We start from the raw sequence: 20,452 nt of genomic DNA, 5'->3' as shown, positions 1-20,452 counted from the left end.
TCCAAGCTCCGGGATTTGCCAACAATGCGATTAAAGCTAATAACGTAGTTTGCTTTCTCTTCTCACAGTGATTAGGTTTTGAAAAGTGATTTAGGAACAATGACGGAAGTGTTTTATACTCTAATCGCATTATTAACAAAACCCGACAAAACAGCCCCCGTAAACCGGCTACTCGATCGAGTAGCTAAGGTACTCGATCGAGTGCCCCCTTACTCGATCGAGTACCCTAGTTACTCGATCGAGTACCCAACAGGTCAGAAACTATTTTATTTCGCAACACTCCCTTACTCAACAGAGTAAGGCCTACTCGATAGAGTACCCCAAGACTCATAAATACGTAGTATTACACCGGAAAATGAGGGGCCGGTAAATGAGGATGCGGGTAATGAGGAGGCCGGTAATCTGGAGGTGAGTTCTGCTTTACGTGTTAGGCGGGGTCAGAAAGGTAGGTTTGAGATCTACGTCGAGGGTTCTTGTAGTTCTATTCCGGAGCCGCGGAGGAAAGTAAGGGCAAGGGGGACAGATACTAGTTGGATTTTGACAGGCACAACACTAGGAGATCCATTAGTACAAAACAAATAAAATAGTAAACTGAGTCACTGACCATAAAACCATGCTTTTAATTACACAAATTGTTGTATAAGGCCGTCTTATAGTATAAGACCAACCCATTAAATAAAAGCCCAACAAAAAAAAAACATGAATATCAAGAAACATTTTGTCTAAAAATATCAAGAAACCAACTCCAACACTACGTCTGCTCTTCACTTGTTTCAACCTCTCGTGCGTTTGTCTACGATCAAATATTGATACTAGCTCAGTGTCTAGCCTCAGCCGCGGCTACCTTCTTCGCATAACACCTTCACACAAATAAATATTCATCTCAAAACCATAAATTTCTTATTTAAAAAATTAGATTTTCAAACTAAAATTGGTAGTTGTTATTAGATTTAGTTTTCAAACTATAATTGATAGTTGTTATTAGATGATAAAAAATTAAGCAATATTCTAGAAATGTAACAAAAAGAAATGAGATAACTTACTTCTCTCCATAATCATATACTCCGTAGTTGTTATGCTAAAGTAAAGAGTTCTCAAGTTAAAAGTTTGAGTTAATTATGCAGTAGATATTTTAAATACATAATATTCTCACATAAATTCAAAGTAGTCAATATAAAATTAAGGGTATTCAAATTAAAGCAATTAGATTAAAACAATTAGTTAAAAATGCAGATGTTAGTTATTGAATTCATAAAAAAAAACCATAAATATTTAACTTGTAAACTCGAAGGTATTCAATACATATACATGAGTAATCAAGTTAAAACCGTTTGATTTCAAAACTGGTTGTTGGTAATCTTCATCACCGTGGTTCGGAAGAGGGCATCTCCAGACCTTCCCAACTTAGCTATGAAATAAAGGTTGAATCGTTGTCGTCGACGTTACAAACTATTTGGGAAATGGCGAAAGTATGTAATGTTCGAAAAGGTGGTAAATTTTGTGATTGCGGGGCATCATGCCGTGATGGGGGTGGGGGCGAATGAGGTGGCGGGGATGAGTTCGCCGGTGATGAGATTGATGGGATTTGATGAAACAAAGGTGAAGGAAGTTGAGCAGTTTGAGTGCTCTGGATTTTTTACACCTTTACCTACGTTTGTTTTTAATTGTCATTCTCTTTAGTGGGCTAACTCTCTTATTGGACCCGTCCTATACTATAGGACGGTTCTATAGGAGAGTTACTTAAAAAAGAATAATAAAAGCGAAATAGAAATAGTCATTATTAGCATAAACGTTGGGCCATTATTATTTCTTTGCAGAAATGGCCCATAGTCAAAGTCATCAGAATAAAGCTATTACAAATTGTTTAATAAGACCGTCTTTTAACATAAGACCAATCCATTAAACAAATAAGCCCAATACCTATGAAAACAAAAAGTCCCGCCATTAACTGCTCATCAGTCAACACACCCTTGTTCGTTCTATTCATCTTTGCAGCCAAAATTACACCACCACCGCCTCTAAACCATCCTCGGAAATCATTTTTTGATAATTTGGTATCATCTGCATCGACAGTCTTCACGCATCTCCTCCCCATAGATATTCATCTTTTAAGTCATGAGTTTTGAACTTTAAAAATTAAGTTGTCAAACTACTTTGTTTTAGAACTAAAATCCTAGATTAATCATTGAAATTAAGCAAAACTCTTAAAACAGTAAGTTATCAAACTAAATTTACTGGTCATTTATTTAAAACTCCTACTCTATAGAAGTTTGGCAGACCCCAACTTCTAATAAATCAAGGAAAATTGGTTTCATCAAAATTTATGCAACTTTCAAATTAAAACTTGATTTTGAAGTTAAAACTATTAGTTATCAAACTAAATGTATTGGCCAATAAAAAAGATCGGAGTGTAATTTTGAAGTTTAAAGGCTGAAATTTTCAATTTAAAAGCATGAATTATCAAGTTAAAACAATCAATTATCAAAAGTTAGAAGTTCGAATTTCGATCTTAAAATTAATTTTTCAAATCAAAAATCTAAACCTGCTTATCGGTGAGACGGTGACCTCGCTACTGTCGACTTTCAACTCCTTTATTGTAGATTGATCGGATTAAGGAGAAGCGGTTGGACGAAAGCACGATGGAGGGATCGGCGGTAGCAGGTTTTGGTCGAAGAGCACGAGTGGGGTAGCAATGGTGGTGGCATCGGCGGCAGAGAGTGGTGGACGAGGATGAGGGTGATGGAGAAGGTGGATTGTGTAGTTTTGTGAGACTCTCAGTCTCTGAGTTTCCTACTCCGTATATCATTTTGTCAGTCAACTCTTTTTTTATGGGCTAATCTCTCCTATTGGGTCCGTCCTATGCTATAGGACGGTCTTATAGGAGAGTTGTTGTTCTTTTTTTTCTCAAAATTTAATTTCAAATTATTTGTCCCATTCGAAATTTAGTATCGTAAATGAGTAAATTATAAACATCACCCCTAATTTGGTCTGTTTCTTAATTATTTAATTAAATTCCATTTTTTAATTATTTAATTAAATCTAGTACATTAAAAATACAAGTAATCAACTAATCAAGAGTTCAAGACATCAAGTACATTAATATTTAATAAAATATATATTTAAATCGTTAATATTCATTATTTATATAAATAAAAGAGTATTTAGAAAAAAAATACTAAGGTTATTGGGCCGGCCCACGTGCTAAGCACGATTAGCCCATGGGCCAGGCACGGCCCGAGCACGAAACTGGGCGTGCCAGGAGCGGGCCGCGGCGGGGATTTGGGTGAGTGGGTCAGGAACGGCACGGCACGGCCAGCCCAATATCCGTGTCTGGGCGGTCATTTTTTGGGGAAGGCACGATAGGCCGGCACGCGAGCCGGCCCAACACGGCCCAATGCCAACTCTAGTTATACCTATCAAACATGCCCGACATGGGTCCGCCTAAATCCCAGCCCGTTCCAAGCCTATAAGTTTAACAATAAATATAAGTATATTTTTGTATTACAACTTGGTGCATCAGGTTTGCACCCCATACCAAATAGATTGAGCGCGTCGAGCCTAGGTTCTAGCGATAGCATAACAATACCTATCAAACAGATTGAGTGGGTCGAGTCTTAGGTCGGGTCAGAATATAGATCAAGAAAAATACAACTCAGTTTAAAGTCAAATACAAGTGAACAAAGTTTTCTTCTCCTTCTTTTATTTTTTCTCATTTATCAATAGGGGAAAATATCACAATACCGACACAAAATTAACAAGTATATATTGAACTTTAATGATGCATCCATTGATGTCAAAGGTAAATTTAATTTTATCAACATATTAGTATATTTTCTCGAGTTGAAACATTTGATTGAACGATTCGACCCAATTTGATCAGGTTTCAACACTAAATTAAGAAGTCATATCGGGTTTGTTCAATTGAGTTATATGTCAACATTTACGGGTCTGTGCCTACATAAAACAGGGTCTATTGAGTCAAGTCAAAATTTGACAGGTCTAATAGACACATACAGGCCCATTTTTTATACTTCCTCCCATCCATTTCAAAGGTAACATGGACCCACTTTTTGTGAGAGGAAAAGTGGGTCCATGTTACCTTTGAAGTGGATGGGAGGAAGTATAAAACATGTCGATGGAGTCAAGTCTTCAAAATTTGTTTCTTTACTAATTGCAAAAGATGAATTGAAATTATTAAATATGGGTTCAATTAAATAGCAACTGCCGCGTACTATCTACCAACTTTGATACAAGATTTTAAAAAACCAATCCGTGTAATTTGAACGGGTTTAAAAGTAGTAATGTGCACAAAAATGAAACCACGAGAGTATATGTACCGATCTTAAAAACGTCAAACTAGTTAAGTGAATTTTCCGGAAAAGTAATGCAGTAAAATAAAACAACTAGACGTGTACACCTGAACCACTGAACGTCCCCCACTGCTCCACAATTCCTCCACCTCGCATCACCTGCAACGCTCAATCGTTCCGCAAATTCTTAGTAAGTCACTCAATTTTCTTCCCCCAAATCCGCCCCGGATTTGGGGGGAAAGTGAGGGCACGTGCCCTCACGTGCGGAAAAAGAAAAAAAAAAAAAATTGGAAAAAACGATAAACACAAACCAGTGAACCACACAAATAGAAACAGGCAAAACAACAATAAACATAAACTCATAAAGAACACAAACACAATAGAACGATAAAGACAACCACCACCTGCCGCAGCGATCTGCCGCCGTCTCTGCAAGGCGTCTAAGTGTCGACACTCCACCACTCGCGGTACTACTACTACTACTTTGCTACTCGGTATGTGTTCTCAGAATCTCAGTTCTTACTTCTCTTAATTTCTTATAATCTTATTAATTCGATTATTTGTTGTTGATTGTTGATTAATTCAATTAATTTGTTCTTATTAGGTATTAGTTTTGATTAATTTGTTTAATTTGTTCCCCAAATTTATGAATTTGTTCTTACCAGTTTGATTAATTTGTTCCCCAAACCCTAAATCCCAAAGTTGTTCTTATTAGTTATTAGTTTTGATTAATTTGTTCCCCAAACCCTAAATCCCAAATTTGTTCTTATTAGTTATTAGTTTTGATTAATTCGATTAATTCGATTAATTTGTTCCCCAAATTCAATTAATTTGTTCTTATTAGTTTTGATTAATTTGTTCCCCAAACCCTAAATCCCAAATTTGTTCCTATTAGTTATTAGTTTTGATTAATTCGATTAATTTGTTCCCCAAATATATCTATACTAAAATATAAAACAAGAACCACTATACATAAACTTATACACGTGTCAGCTCCACAGGCAAAAAATTCCCGCCTAACATCAGCTTAACCCTAATTTTTTTACAGATCCTTAATTATTTCCCTTATTATCAAACGATTATTGCCGCTTTCTTATCTCTCTCTCAGTTTGTTTGATTGTTCTTCTCCTTCCCTTCACGTTATTTCTCCCCCCATCATCCAGATTCTTGCAAGTCTTCAGATTCAATTACAATCAAAGAGGTATGTAGTTTCCTTTGATTTTTATTAATGCTTTATAATTTGTCACTAATTCTTAATTTGCTTATGTTTTGACAAGATTAATTGTGCATATTCAGCCGTTGAAATTACACATCTTTGTATTCATCTAAATTTAGTCCCCGAATTTTTTGTGTCCGCAATTTAACATACTCTGCTTCCTCTCACTTTGTTTTAGTTTGATATTTCTCCCACATATTCCTATTTGTGTCTGGAATAGAAAGATGAAATATTGAGTAACATTCATGTATAAGGGCAAAACCCCATATAAGTTAGATCAGAGTATGAAAATACTTCAAATATGAAAATTGAAAATGTTAAAAACAAAGCTACCAAATTTGAGCAGCCATGTAATGATTTTCAAGTGTTCATAGGGGATTTGCTAGGTAATTGATGGTGTCTATCAATAATTCAATATCACCTAAACATTGGGCTTTACACCAGCTCTGATAACATAACACTACAAGGACACGGTAATTTATCTTCAAGATCAAGTCTTATATAGTATCGACAATTTTCTAGGAAGGGCGATATGGATTTATATACTATTATTACTATACATGGCACAAATGTAATCCTTAGTAAAGCGTCTATGAGTTTACTTCAACAATGCGACTATGTTCTAAGTAGATTGTGACGGGTCCAGTTTTAGTTCTAAGTAATCCTTTTAGATCTCTTTGTTTTGATTGAGCGGCTTTCTGATAGTAGACAAATAAATTAGGACTTAGAGCACCCACAATAGAGAGGATAATGCCTCCTTTTAGCACTCTCTCTTTTAGGAGGAGGTCCTCTCTTTTGTGGAGATGTATGGAACATCATCTTAGCAAAATAGCAAAAGGATGTTCTCTATTTCCTCTAATTTTAGAGGAAGTATAGCATTGGCCCTTGTGCCAACTATTTAATAATATTTTTCCATGTGAATTATTTCCTTTTATTTTTTTTCTTTTGTAAGAAGTTAAAATGTACATAAATGGATAGACGATGGATAAGAGGATCCTCTCTAATGTAGACAAAAATATAGGGAGGAGGATAAACATAGTGGAAATGAAGGTGGGTCATAGAAAATGTGATATGTCCAAAAATGAGAGGATGAAAAAACAAATAAAAGGATCATAACATCATCTCTATTGCTCATGCTCTTATATAGTTCATGTAGTTTTCTTTTCTTTTTAGGGATAATGATGGTTAAAGAGTAATATATGAACCAAAGATTGAGGCATTTTTGTTGGGTTACTTGGGTAATGGGTATTATAATTTTGAGTTGTGTTGATTTTCGCTAATGTGTGTTGATTTTACGTCAACTAAATATTTGACTATAAGCTAACTTTGCTTGAGTTAATTATTCCAGATTGCGTATTAATAAGTTCTGTTATTTGAAGAGTTATAATGATAAAGAATGCAACTTTAATCTCTACATTTTTTTTTTAAATTAATCTATATGGGTTGTTTTCACATTTTGGAGTAGGTTGGATTTTCATTTTCTTTGTAGTTATGGAAGATGAAGCCTATGTTAACATTACATTTAATGTAAAAAGTAAAAACATGATATCATACAAATAGTTTTGTATCCTCATTTTGAGGGGTATTAATCCAGTAGTTGGTTTGTTATTTTAGTCAATAGTGTGGAACTTTATCCGAGATTTGATTAATTTTTTTTAATGTGTGTTGAAGCTGAGTGTTACCATATTTTAAAGTATTGTTAAACTTATTAAGGAGAGTACCGAGTAGTATTTTTTGATGGGATCTGTATACTCCCTTCTACCCACTATTTTCTTCTCCTATCCTTTTTACATAAGAAATAAGGAAATGAATTTGGACCACAGAAAACACACTACCCACCTGCAAATGAATTTGGACCATACAGATCTTCCAAAAAAAAACTAGGGAATAAAACATGAATAATTCGTTTTAGAAAATAGGGAAGAAAATAGAGGGTAAGAGCCAAGAGGGTAGATGTCTTTTATACGGGAGCTACGAAGGTTTTACATGTTTATAAAGCTTTGGTAGATGTCTATTATCAATTTGTCATATTTATTTCATTGTAGCTTTTGCCGATATCTCTATTTTCTATTTTTCTTTGGTTCCATAACGTTCTTCACTATTGTATCAATTGTATAATTGATGAGGATGAACCCTTTTATTGTGTGACAGGATCCTAATTTTTTTTTTACTTTAAAATGGTATTTCTCCCTATTTATTATTACTAACAAGAAATATTATCTTTTACTATTGCTAAATAGACTTTTGAACTCTTTTATTTAATCATAGAGGACTCGGCTCCCAAGTTGTTTCTATATGTCGATATGATTGTTCAGATAGACGGCTAAATAGAAAATGGGGATACAAAATAGAACTCTTTTATTTCTTTCTTAGTTGCTTTTAGGCTACAGTGAATCAGTCGTTAGAGTTTTATGGAATTTATTTAGCTCACCTTATTATGCCGAATTAGGTGAGCTGCTCGAGTACATCATACCGAGTATCACATTCCTATATTTAAGTTTACTTATGATTCTTTTGGTTATTCTAAATAGAAATTGACATATTTATTTACTTTTACTTTGAACTTTTTACTTAATATTGCGGAATTAAATTCCGTATAACTTTTCTCTTCATGGGCTGCTAAAGAGTTTTCTTTTTCAGATTTTTGGTAGCTAGAAAGCAAGGCATTTAGGCTCTGTTTGGCAAGGCATTTCAGGTACCTGACTTGGTCAAAGTAGCTTATTTGACCAAAATTTCAGGTACCTTATATTTCCGTAAGCGTTTGACAAGTAGCTTATTTAACCAAATAAGCTATCTGAAATGAAATGCTACCTAGAGTAGCATTTGAGATTTCAGGTACCTGATTTGATGTAGTTTTCCCTTTTTACCCCTTCATTCTATACTATTAAATAATTATCATATCCTTTTACGTCATTTCATCAAAATCAGTTACCTTTTCAGTTAGTTTGCCAAACATTTTTTTTATATAATCAGCTACCTTATTAGCTCCTAATTTTCAGCTACCTTATCAGTTACATTTTCAGTTTTCAGCTACCTTTTCAGGTTTCAGCTGCCTTTTCAGTTAGTTTTGCCAAACAGAGCCTTAAAGGGTGAAAAATTTAAAGGATTCTAAATTCGTCTCTTATTATTCTACTGCTGATATGGATTCCATGTAACAGTTGATTGATTTTAAAAAAATTATAACTGAGTTTTGAGTGATTCTCTATTTTATCATACTGAGATCAATGTCGTCAGGATCGGAATCCTACTTTGGATCAAAGAGGGGGTGGTAGGATCCTACTTTCGTGTTAAATCTATGCAGGCTACGTTAGGTTAGAGTGGTAAGTTGGATTTTGCAAGTCAAATACAATATAAGAGTTAGAGCGTATGGTGGCATGTGTTTTAAATTGATTTTTTATTAATACCGACCCTTAATTGGCTTGCTTAGATATCAAATTTTTTATCCAATGGTTATGCATTTAAAATAAATAATATTTTAAAATAAAAATTGCGCAGTGTCTATTAATATACCCGTGCAACTTTGCACGGGTTTAAACTAGTTCAACTAAATATAGGGAAACCATGGCTTCTTATTAGTGCACATAATCTGGTTTATGGGGCAATACTGGTGGATGAGTTGAGATACATGACTACATCCTCCTAAGAAAGGCCAAACGTTTATCAGGCTACTTCTTGTAAAGTGCAATTTCTATTCCGAAGAAGTTTATACTGGTGGATGAGTTTAAGGGATTAATAGCACCCCCATATTGCAAAGTGCAATTTCTATTCCAAGCTTATTACCCAACTCCATCACTAGCTGTAAGTGTCCTTGTTATGACTCAGGGCTCGGGAGTAGTCTTGGAATGGGCAATCTCCGAAGAAGTTTCCAGGATCCCCACAACTGCACAAGTGAGGTAAAAGTGCGCTGGAATGATTAATGATTTGTGTTACTTGGTGAGTAGTCCTAATGCCTATATATCAGTATCTGAATCACTGAAAGCCAGAGTACACATCACTAAATATAGGGAAACCATGGCTTCTTAATAGCTTACAATACTTGTGGAGTCGGAAGTCACAAAAAACCACATCGACCTCTTCTCCATTGTTATTAGAACCTCAAAATTTTTTTGAATTTAATGTATAAATGCTGTCCGCAATTTAATGTATAAGTGTTAGTGTAGCTTAGAATTTACTATGTATTGATGATATTTGAATTTAATGTATAAATGTTGCCGCAAATTTTTTTTCTTATTGTGCCCCCCCTTCACTCAAATCCTGGATCCGCCACTGCCCAAATCCCCAATTTTCTAACCTAGATTGCTATTTTCCATCTATCAATTGTTTTCTTTTAATTCCTTATGGTCTATTTCTGCTGTGAATTTTAATTATTTGTTAGTTCAACTCCTACCCCCAATTTTATAAACCCTAATTTCAAAATTTATCATTTTAGAACCCTAATTTCATCTTGTTTTACCAATTTCAAAGAAACTTAATACTCCGTATATGTTATGCTTCATTTTAGATTGATTCTTTTTCAAAACATGAAATCTTCATCTGGTGGTTTTAGATTTTCCGTTGGTATTCGTAATTTTTTGATGCTATGTTTACTGTAATGACAATGATCAATTTTTAGCATTAACGAGTTTGCTGCTATATTGTTGGCAGTTTTTGCCCGTGATTTCCAAAACCATGGCTTCGCCACACGCCGAAGTAATCACCCTTTACCGATCACTTCTAAGAACAGCTCGCAAATTCCCGGACTACAACATCAGGGAGTATGTCAAGCGTAGAACCGTGGATGCTTTTCGTCTAAACAAAACCCTAGATGACCCTTCAGCTATCTCTTCTGCCGTTGCTGATGCTCGTTCCCAGCTTGAAATAGCCAAGCGTCAAGCCGTTGTTTACTCTCTTTACGCTCCCAAAGTTAAGAGCATCATGGACCTCCACAACTAGTTTCATCAACTCTTGTTCAGGGTGCTATATTTTTCTCTGTTATGATTATGTTATATTTACTTTTCTGACTGCTTAATTTAGCTTTGATATTATTGCGAATTTATTACCTGCTCTTGTTTTTCGTATGTATGATGCAATCCAAATTTTTTACTTTGGGGAATGATAACGCCAAGGGTAAAACACTTGTGCCACTCGTTTTGTATGAGTATTGATTGATTGGTTTATCTATGTCAAGCCTAAATACGAGTGAACACAATATATTTCCGAGTGGCGTTGTGCCCATTTTTAATGTTTTGTTGAGAGCAAATGAGTTATTCCTTAGTTGAATGGACTAGATTAATAAATGAAGTATCCTTGGTGGGCAGGGAAGTCAGTCATGGCTTGTATCTTCACAAATTCTCATTTCAGACGGCCTATTCAGTCTGAAGGCTAAAACACTTTGCCAATTTCGAGAGGAGGGAAAGAAGTTGCCTTGTTCCCATCTCTACCATGGGGATTGTATCATCCCTTGGCTCGGGATTAGGAACACTTGCCCGGTATGTCGTTTTGAGTTGCCTACCGATGACCTTGATTACGAGCAGAGGAAGACAAGGTCAGCTCGTGTCATCTAGTAGGTGAGATAGAAAAGTCCATAGAAGAATCAATTGTTTTTTTTTCTTTTTCCGGAACTATATATAATACTAATACTGTAGTACTTTTTACAATGTAGATATGATTCTTTGCAACTGTGGCTTGTACGTATTATAAATGTTTGAACTCCATCTATCTTGGGAGTTTGTAATTACTTATAAATAATGTGTAAACCCCTATCCATTCGCATATATATATATATATATATATATATATATATATATATATATATATATATATATATATAGAGGCCGGATCCGGTGAGGCACCTCATTATGGCGAGGCGGCCGGTCTCACCAAATTCATTCATTAAACTTGGGGCGGACTGAATGTGGACTGATCTTAAACGGGCTCATTCAATGTGGGCTATCAATTCATATTATCCTAATTTGTCAGTTCATCTTTTCTAAACATCTAAACAAATTTTCTTCATCAACGATTAATATGTGATTGTAGCGATTGTTCATAGATTCCAAACCCAAACTCCATAAACTAATCAACGATTCATCAATTGCAGCGATTGTTCATTCCAATTGATGAATTCCGTGAGGGTTGTGAAGCGATTAATATCGTGATTCCAATTGCAGCGATTTGCCGATCAACAAGCTACAAAGAATAATATCGTGATTTCAAAGCAATTTCAAGACTTTATTCGATTAATTTGAAGGTAATTTCATCAAAATAACATACAACAACGTGATTTCAGCAATTTCAGAAGAAGATTTCGAATAATTTCGAGGTAATTTCATAATTTTGATCAAAATTGAGCTCGATTAATTTGTGTTTCAGTTTTAGTTTGTAAAATATTGTGATTGTAGTGGAATCGAAGGCTCGATTTTGTGTAATATGAGGAAAGTGTGGTGGGAATAGGTGATTAATTATCATGTGGGTATTTGGTTGATTACTTGATTGTGCGAATTTTAGTGGGTAATCGAACAAACAACAACGACTTTACAAAACGTCAACTTATTATATAAAATTTGGCGCAAAAATGTAATCTGTTTGATCTGGTCCTTTATATGTAAGCATTGGTTTATCTCTCGATTCTCTTAAACGGAAACAGTTTAGTGAATTTGGTACTTTAAGCTTGTATTATGCGGTTTAGGTGACATGGTTTTAATGCAATTTTTTGGTGTCCGAGCAAGCAACGCGATTAATCTTTGGTGTAGAGGAAGTAAGGGAGGTGCTCCATGACCATGATGGTGTTATTGGAGTGCGGAATTTACGAGTACAATTGTCCCGGCTATGGGGATTAAGGCTTTGAAATACATTAGTTATCCTGCTCAGGTATTGGTTTCGGTCTCTTTTAAGTCTCATTTGCCATTTACGTGTCGACTTGCTTACAATTTTGCAAAATGATTTAATGGAGAATAAGTTATGCTTTGCGTATAGCTCAACAGATGTTTAGTTTTGCCTTTTAAGGAGCTGGTTCATGGTTGTGTTTATGATGTATGGTCTAGAGGGTCATTAGTGTGATCACGGTCAAAGGTCCGCTATGTCTTAGCTGGTATGCTCTCAAATGTTAATTAGGATTGTAGCCTTGCTCATGTTAGCTACGTACTTCGTCAGTGAGGTTGTGTATTATATTTAATCAGTAGCTGTTATAATAAATTGGCTGCACTTTGCAAATTTCAAACAGAATAGATGACGTTCAATTACGTATTTACGTTGTTTCTTGATGTTTTTCTTCATCTTTCGAACTTACACATTAGAGAAGTAGCTAACAGCGGACCTTGTTATTTACGCATCCACATTAGCAACATGTAGTCTACATATCAACTGACTTACGGCTTACGCTTTTGCTTATAAAGGTGACTGCTACATATTGGTTCTCGTAAATATTGCATGTGATCATGGTTATTTTTCCTTTCCCATTTAGGCCGCTAACTGTTTCCCCTCATCTGGCATGGTCGTCTTCGCCATTTAGATGGATACTCTGAAATAACATCAGTTGTTTCATTTGACCTGTGTTTTTGGGCTCTTCATTTATTGTGAACAACAATACAGTATGCAAACCATCAATCGCCCCTACGTTCTCGACTCCAATACCAGCTGACAGCTTGTTTGTTCACAAAAAATTGTTTCAAGATCTGAGATTAATGTGTAGCACATAGAGTCTGAGCAGCATCGAATGTAAATTTTGTGAGCACATGCTGATTTGTTGAAATAGAATGACCTTTGCTAACTGAGAGACTTGAGAATCTGTCTACGATCTGAGAGTAATGTGTGAACCCATAGCATTATTCACGAAGGTGACGCCGACTGGAATTTTCATAGCCTGTGCAACATTTGTTATTACAAATTTCTGGTTTTGTGAATCTCGGTCCTTATGTTGTGAATTCTATAGCTTGTTTTGTGAACCTGTAAGATAATTTTTTAAAACTTGGTCATTGTAGGTGTTAGGAATCACCTATTTTGTTCTTTGCCTTATTTTGTGAATCTCAGTCCTTGTGTTGTGAATCCTAGAACTTGTTTTGTAAACTTGTAAGATAATTTTCTAGAACTTGGTCACCATAAGTGTTAGGAATCACCTATTTTGCTCTTTGCCTCATTTTTGTGAATCTCAGTCCTTGTGTTGTGAATCCTAGAGCTTGTTTTGTGAACCTGTAAGATCATTTTCTAAAACTTGGTCACCATAAGTGTTAGGAATCACCTATTTTGCTCTTTGTCTTATTTTGTGAATCTCAGTTCTTCGTTTGTGAATCTCAGACCTTGTTCAGTGAATCGTGGGGCTTGTTTTGTAAAACTTGGTCATCATAAGTGGTTAAAGTCGCCTATTTTGCCCTTTTCCTTATTTGGTGAATCTCAGACCTCGTTTTGTGAATCTCAGACCTTATTCTGTTAATCTCAAACCTTATTATGTGAATGTCAGACCTTATTCTGTTAATCTTAGAGCTTAATTTTTGAACTTAGAAGCTAATATTCTTAAATTTTGTTATAAGTGATAAGAGATAACCTGTTTTGCTCTTCTCCTGATTTTGTGAATCTCGATCCTTATGTTGTGAATCCTATAGCTTGTTTTGTGAACCTGTAAGATAACTTTCTAAAACTTGGTCATTATAGGTGTTAGGAATCACCTATTTTGTTCTTTGCCTTATTTTGTGAATCTCAGTCCTTGTGTTGTGAATCCTAGAGCTTGTTTTGTGAACTTGTAAGATAATTTTCTAGAACTTGGTCACCATAAGTGTTGGGAATCTTAGTCCTTGTGTTGTGAATCACATAGAATGAGGGCATTCTATGTTTGATGTTTTACTGACTTAGTTTCTATTTCAGAACTTTATAGTAGAATTTTTTTTGTTACTTTTTAGCTTTTTTCCTTATTTGGTGAATCCTGGACCTTATTTTGTGAATCCCGGACCTTGTTCGGTGAATCTGAGAGCTTGTTTTGTGAAACTTGGTCATAATAAGTGGTTAAAATCACCTTTTTTGCCTTTTTCCTTATTTGGTGAATCTCGGACCTTATTTTGTGAATCTCATGCTTTATTCAAAGAATCTTAGGCCTTGTTTTGTGAAACTTGATCATCATAAGTGGTTAAAATCACCTATTTTGCTCTTTTCTTTATTCGGTGAATCTCGATTTTGTTTTGTGAATCTCGGACCTTGTTCAAATGAATCTTAGAGCTTGTTTTGTGAAACTTGGTCATAAAATCACCTTGTATGCTCTTTTCCTTATTTGGTGAATCTCGGACCTTGTTTTTGAATCTCATACCTTATTTAGTGAATCTTAGGACTTGTTTTGTGAAACTTGATCATCATAGGTGGTTAAAATCACCTTTTTTGCTCTTTTCCTTATTTGGTGAATCTCAAACCTTATTTTGTGAATCTCATACCTTATTCAGTGAATCTTAGGGCTTGTTTTGTGAAACTCGATCATCATAAGTGGTTAAAATCACCTTTTTTGCTCTTTTTCCTAATTTGTGTTTCAGTTTTAGTTTGTAAAATATTGTGAGGGCGTTTTTCGGATAATTCGTTACTAAACATTCGTTACTAAACATCCTATGAGGGCAAGGAGCTCGAATTGGTTATTGCCATTCTCACGGACAATAATGGCTCTCTCATGGTATGTCCTTCGTGCTTCCGTGCTCTTGTGTTTTCATTTCTCGATGAAATGCCTCTCTAAGGAACTTCATTTAGAAGGAGAATCGAAACTTTTACTTACATCCTATACCACATACATCTTTTATGAAGCAACACGTGCTTTTATATTATCTTAGTGTAAAACGGTCTTACAAGAGACTGAACTTTTTGCACTTGCTAATGGTTTATTTTCCGTGTAGGTTATCTGAAACGCATCTGTGAAACAGATTTAGGACTGATTTCACAGTGCTGCCTTACAAAGTATGTCCTGAAAGTTTCCAGGCAATACCTGGCAAATCTGTCCTTGAAAATCAATGTGAAGGTATGTATAATCAGGACCTTATCTTACTTACAACTTACAAGTATGCACAGCCTTCAGAAAATACATATGATAACGACTTTTATTCACAGATGGGAGGAAGGAATACCGTCCTTATGGATGCTTTAAGTTTAAGAATCCCAAGGGTGCAGTGTTATTATTTGGCTCTATGGAATAACGTAACAAGTTAATAGAATAACACGGTTACTCTATGTGATAACATGACAAGTTACTGGAATAACACTACACGCTCTTTGGAATAACATGAGAAACATATGACTCGAATACTCGGGTGAAGTGGTGACTTATAAACTTATATTGTGGCCATTACATCAACTGTAGTGTGTTGGTGGAATATTCAGTTTCTACTAAACTAGCTCATTAGCTCAATTGGTAGAGCATTTGTGCAATTGCACAAAGGATGTAGGTTCAATTCCTACATGAGCTTCTATTATCAATATATGTAACATAAGTGTTACTTTATCAAATAAACAGTGTTATTATATATACGAAACAATGTTACATTATCAAATAACTAGTGTTATTCTTAGCTAGCATCACTTTGTTCGATAATTATTGTTACCACATAGAACAACTAATGTTACTACAAAGTGTAACTAGTGCTTTATATATGTTCGTCTATGTGGGGCTCGAACCCACACCATGTGCAATAACACATTGCTCTACCTTTTGAGCTAATAGACGACAATGGCCAAATCCGATATGAAAGTAGACAATTATAAGTCACACTTGACCCTTCTACGCTTTACTTCTTCAATCTCCTTCTAATTCACCATCTTAAATTACACACCTCTAATGGAGCTCACCAGTCGCCTTAACCACCTAGCAGTACCTCTCGTCTCGTCACGGACATTTTCAATCACTTTTGATGCTAGTTATTTGGTGATTCTTCTACACCGATTTGATCTCATTGTGATAAATGCGGACAAGGCGGAAAGTGCAGCTAAAGAGGCGGATACAAAGAAAAGCGATGGGCAATGATTCCTTGCGGACACGTCATTTGTCGTAGATCCTCATCTGCGGTTTCCAGATGCCCTTTCTGCCGTCTTCAAGTCTCTAAAACTATGAAGATTTTTCGGCCATGATAGTCCAATTACCTCTATTCACTAGTCTCCATACTGAAGTAAATAACAAGATAGTGCATTATGAATCATGTACAGTGTATAGCTAATTTTATTTGTCTTCCATTTGACTGGAAATAACAGTGTTGAATGAATTATACACACATCCCATTCAGTAAAATGATTGATAACCAAAAAGCCAGAGTGGATTCAGTCAAAGAAGAAAACTGGATTCCAACACTTCCCATTCCTTTGAGATAAAACTCAAAGAAGCCAGATTGTAAACGCTGAATTCCTTTCCTTTGAGATAAAAGTCGATATTGCTAGTAAATTGAACAAACTATTATTATACCTCTCAATTTCAGAACAAAAAAAACAGGCTTTTTATATTAGCCTCTTTGTGCACAGAGGACTAGTGGGTTAATTGACATTATACACTCACCCTGTTTCTCCGTATCACAAACAAAAATATCGGGTATGAAATCGTATCTTATAAGGTAATAAATCACAAAACTAGCTAGCTGAATGAGATCGTATCTTATAAGGTAATAAACATCGGGTATGAAATCGTATCTCATACACGTGTACAGCTTGTCACTCAAAGATATGGGTATGGAATGTGTCCCTGACCCTCTCCCATCAGACACTCTTTCAAACAAAGGCAAAGGGGTTCACACGATGAAAGTAAAAATCTCTCTATTTCAGTTCAGAGATGTCTAATCTTTTCAAACAATCAAAAATGTGTCCTCCAATATCTTCACTCTAGACCAAAGTGCCTATGTCTATTGAGTCGTGGCGAGTCCGACACTTGAATATGTAACTGTGTCTGACAACCATACCTGTAGGTAGCATGCGAATATGTGATAAAGAGGAGAATGACATTCACGCAAAAGGAACTAGAGAAACAAGCTCGGATCGAAAACACACAAAATCAAGTAAATCAGTGAGCAAAATAGAAATACAATCATAAAAATACAATCAACAACATAAATGCAACAAATCTAAACAATGTTCGATCCGTAATAAAGCAACAAAGGCATGCGAAGTTAAAATAAATTGACACCGAAAATCAAATCAAAATCAGTAAAAATGTGAGATTTGCGAAATTAAAGCGAAGGAATGAGAGAATCACTGCGAATGAGCCAAAACGCGAAAAATAACAAGAAATCGAAAAATAATGCGCTATAACGACGATTGATAGAGAGATAATCGATCTTCCATGGAATTTTCTTCGCTTGGAGAAATCGACTTCAATTGATTTAATGCGTTCCTGCTGTACTCGAGTATGCTCAGAAAAAGATCAAAACCTGGATAAGAACATGATAATTTAACGAATTAAATAAGTCGAATGAAAATTAGTGTGAAAAATACGGAATGAAAGAGCGACGAAATGAAATAAAAATTAGTTGATGGAAAATACGTAATTTTCGGATGATAATGGCGGTCGAAAAGCTATGTGATAATGGCGATCGAAAAGCTTTGAAAAGCTCTCTGATCATGGCGAAGATGTAGCTCAGCTCAAGGTTGAAGAGAGAGAAAGCGGACATGGTCAATGAACGAGTTAATGATTGAGTATGACGGAAATGTGTGTTTGTTAGAAAATTATACGAGGACACGTGGCGATCCTCCGGGAATATCTTTAGTTATTAGATCCGACGGTTTAGAAGGTGTCACCGCCTCACCCTAAGAAGGGTCTCACATGATTGATCTTCTTCTCTCTCTATATATATATATATATATATATATAGAGAGAGAGAGAGACGTGATTTTGTTTTTTTTTATGGTGAGTTGTGAGTTGGGGGAATCTCAGCCACTAGATTATATTAGAGATGGGTGGTCAAGATCTAATCTTACTTGTCATATAAAATCATTGTCATTTACTTACTTTCTCTTTTTTCTAGTGCTACTCTTTTATTTTTTACTTTAATTTTTTTATATCCTTTTTTTTTACCCCATGTTATTATGCTTTTTTTTTACAATTTTGATTTTTTTTTTCTCTTATGTTTTTCTCTAATTTTCTCATTATGTTACCTTTTTTCTTTTTTTTTTGTACCAGATTTTTTTTACTTGAATTTTTTTTACTCTTAATTTTTTTTTTATCTCGCGTTATTATGTTGTTATTGTGCTTTTTTTTACTTTTGATTTTTTTACGACTTTGATTTTTTTTCTCTTTTTTTACCACATGTTATTGTGCTGTTATTGTTATTCCGCTGTTATTCTGCTGTTACTTTGATTTTTTTTTTACGACTTTGATTTTTTTTTATCACGCGTTATTGTGTTGTTATTCTACTGTTATTTTGCCGTTATTGTGATGTTATTCCGGTTTCACTTTGATTTTTTTATTACTTTGATTTTTTTACTACTTTGATTTTTTTACTCTTTTTTTACCGCATGTTATTGTGCTGTTATTCTGGTGTTATTGTGATGTTATTCCGGTGCCACTTTGATTTTTTTTACGACTTTGATTTTTTTTCTTTTTTTTTTTACCACGTGTTATTGTGCTATTATTCTACTGTTATTCTACTGTTATTCTGTTGTTATTGTGATGTTATTCCGGTGTCACTTTGATTTTTTTATTACTTTGATTTTTTTACTACTTTGATTTTTTTACTCTTTTTTTACCGCATGTTATTGTCTTTGTTATTCCTGGTGTTATTGTGATGTTATTCCGGTGCCACTTTGATTTTTTTTACGACTTTGATTTTTTTTCTTTTTTTTTTTACCACGTGTTATTGTGCTGTTATTCTACTGTTATTCTGTTGTTATTGTGATGTTATTCCGGTGTCACTTTGATTTTTTTATTACTTTGATTTTTTTACTACTTTGATTTTTTTACTCTTTTTTTTACCGCATGTTATTGTGCTGTTATTCTGGTGTTATTGTGATGTTATTCCAGTGCCACTTTGATTTTTTTTTACAACTTTGATTTTTTTTTTATTTTTTTTTTTTACCACGTGTTATTGTGCTGTTATTCTACTGTTATTCTGCTGTTATTGTGATGTTATTCCGGTATCACTTTGATTTTTTTACTACTTTGATTTTTTTTCCTACTTTGATTTTTTTACTTTTTTTATTTTTACCGCGTGTTATTGTGCTTTTATTCTATTGTTATTATGATATTATTCCGGTGACACTTTAATTTTTTTTACTACTTTGATTTATTTTAACCACCAATGTGCACCAATCATTGATAGTTTTGCTCAATAGTTAAGATAAAACTGAAAATCAATGACACAGCAATAGCAATGAAAAAATCGGTAGGAATGGGAAAAGCCATCATAAACACAAGGACAATCATGAAAATTAGCTTCCTCCTATGTTAAGGGATACCTAAGAAGTTATGATACATATTGGCTAATGTCGTACTAATGCTTAAGCTTCAGCTAAGGTACAAAACTAGAATAAAGGGGGAAGCACTAAAATAAAAATGTATGCCAGGCATCTCAATAGTCTTCAACAAATTGTGATGAAAACTGACAGATAATGCAAGGCACCATGATATAGCTTATGATTATGTTGTGTGCAGATGGGGTATCTAATCAGCACAGGACCGTCAATAAGCACACTATTTTTGCAAACCTAATAGGAAAACCACTTATTCAAAATAACTAAATCACAATACAGGGAAAAAAAACAAACAGCCAGGACAATGTTAACCAATGTCTGCAAATCATTGATAGCAGCTTATCGGCACAGGACCGTCTCGGATGAATAATCATTCCAAGAAGTGTAAAACGGATTTGAAGGAAGGTATTCCGATAACCTCATTCCGCTTATCGGCACAGGACCCAAACAATAACAGCATCACCAATTCACTCATAAACATCGTCCATTCCAAGCCCGAATAAACAACTAAATCAGTCGTCCCCATCAACTTAGATTCGGT

At 34.8% G+C, this 20,452-nt stretch overlaps 1 protein-coding gene across 3 annotated transcripts; it reads left to right on the top strand.

The window, feature by feature from the left end:
• The first annotated feature begins 5,398 nt into the window (after positions 1–5,398).
• On the top strand, positions 5,399–10,753 carry LOC141642641 (uncharacterized). Of its 3 annotated transcripts, XM_074451495.1 has the most exons (3): positions 5,400–5,511; positions 9,349–9,419; positions 10,171–10,753. In XM_074451495.1, exons 2-3 carry the CDS (start codon positions 9,369–9,371, stop codon positions 10,456–10,458), a joined length of 339 nt encoding a protein of 112 aa, XP_074307596.1. In that variant the 5' UTR covers positions 5,400–5,511; positions 9,349–9,368; the 3' UTR covers positions 10,459–10,753. The 3 variants fall into 3 exon arrangements, with proteins under 3 accessions (XP_074307598.1, XP_074307596.1, XP_074307597.1); XM_074451497.1 differs by lacking the exon at positions 9,349–9,419 and having other exon boundaries at positions 5,399–5,511; XM_074451496.1 differs by lacking the exon at positions 5,400–5,511 and having other exon boundaries at positions 9,104–9,459.
• The last annotated feature ends 9,699 nt before the right edge of the window (positions 10,754–20,452 follow it).

Source organism: Silene latifolia, chromosome 2 (assembly GCF_048544455.1).
Source record: "Silene latifolia isolate original U9 population chromosome 2, ASM4854445v1, whole genome shotgun sequence".
Classification (NCBI taxonomy): Eukaryota; Viridiplantae; Streptophyta; class Magnoliopsida; order Caryophyllales; family Caryophyllaceae; genus Silene; species Silene latifolia.
Note: the sequence above shows the minus strand (reverse complement) of the source record. Positions and strands in the feature narration are given on the sequence as shown.

What these genes read in the sequence shown, in the direction of transcription:
- LOC141642641 (XM_074451495.1), top strand. Translation starts at nt 9,369, where the DNA reads ATGGGCAATCTCCGAAGAAGTTTCCAGGATCCCCACAACTGCACAAGT. An exon ending in CCCACAACTGCACAAGTGAG is followed by an intron (nt 9,420 to 10,170) that starts GTAAAAGTGCGC and finishes TATTGTTGGCAG; the next exon opens with TTTTTGCCCGTGATTTCCAA.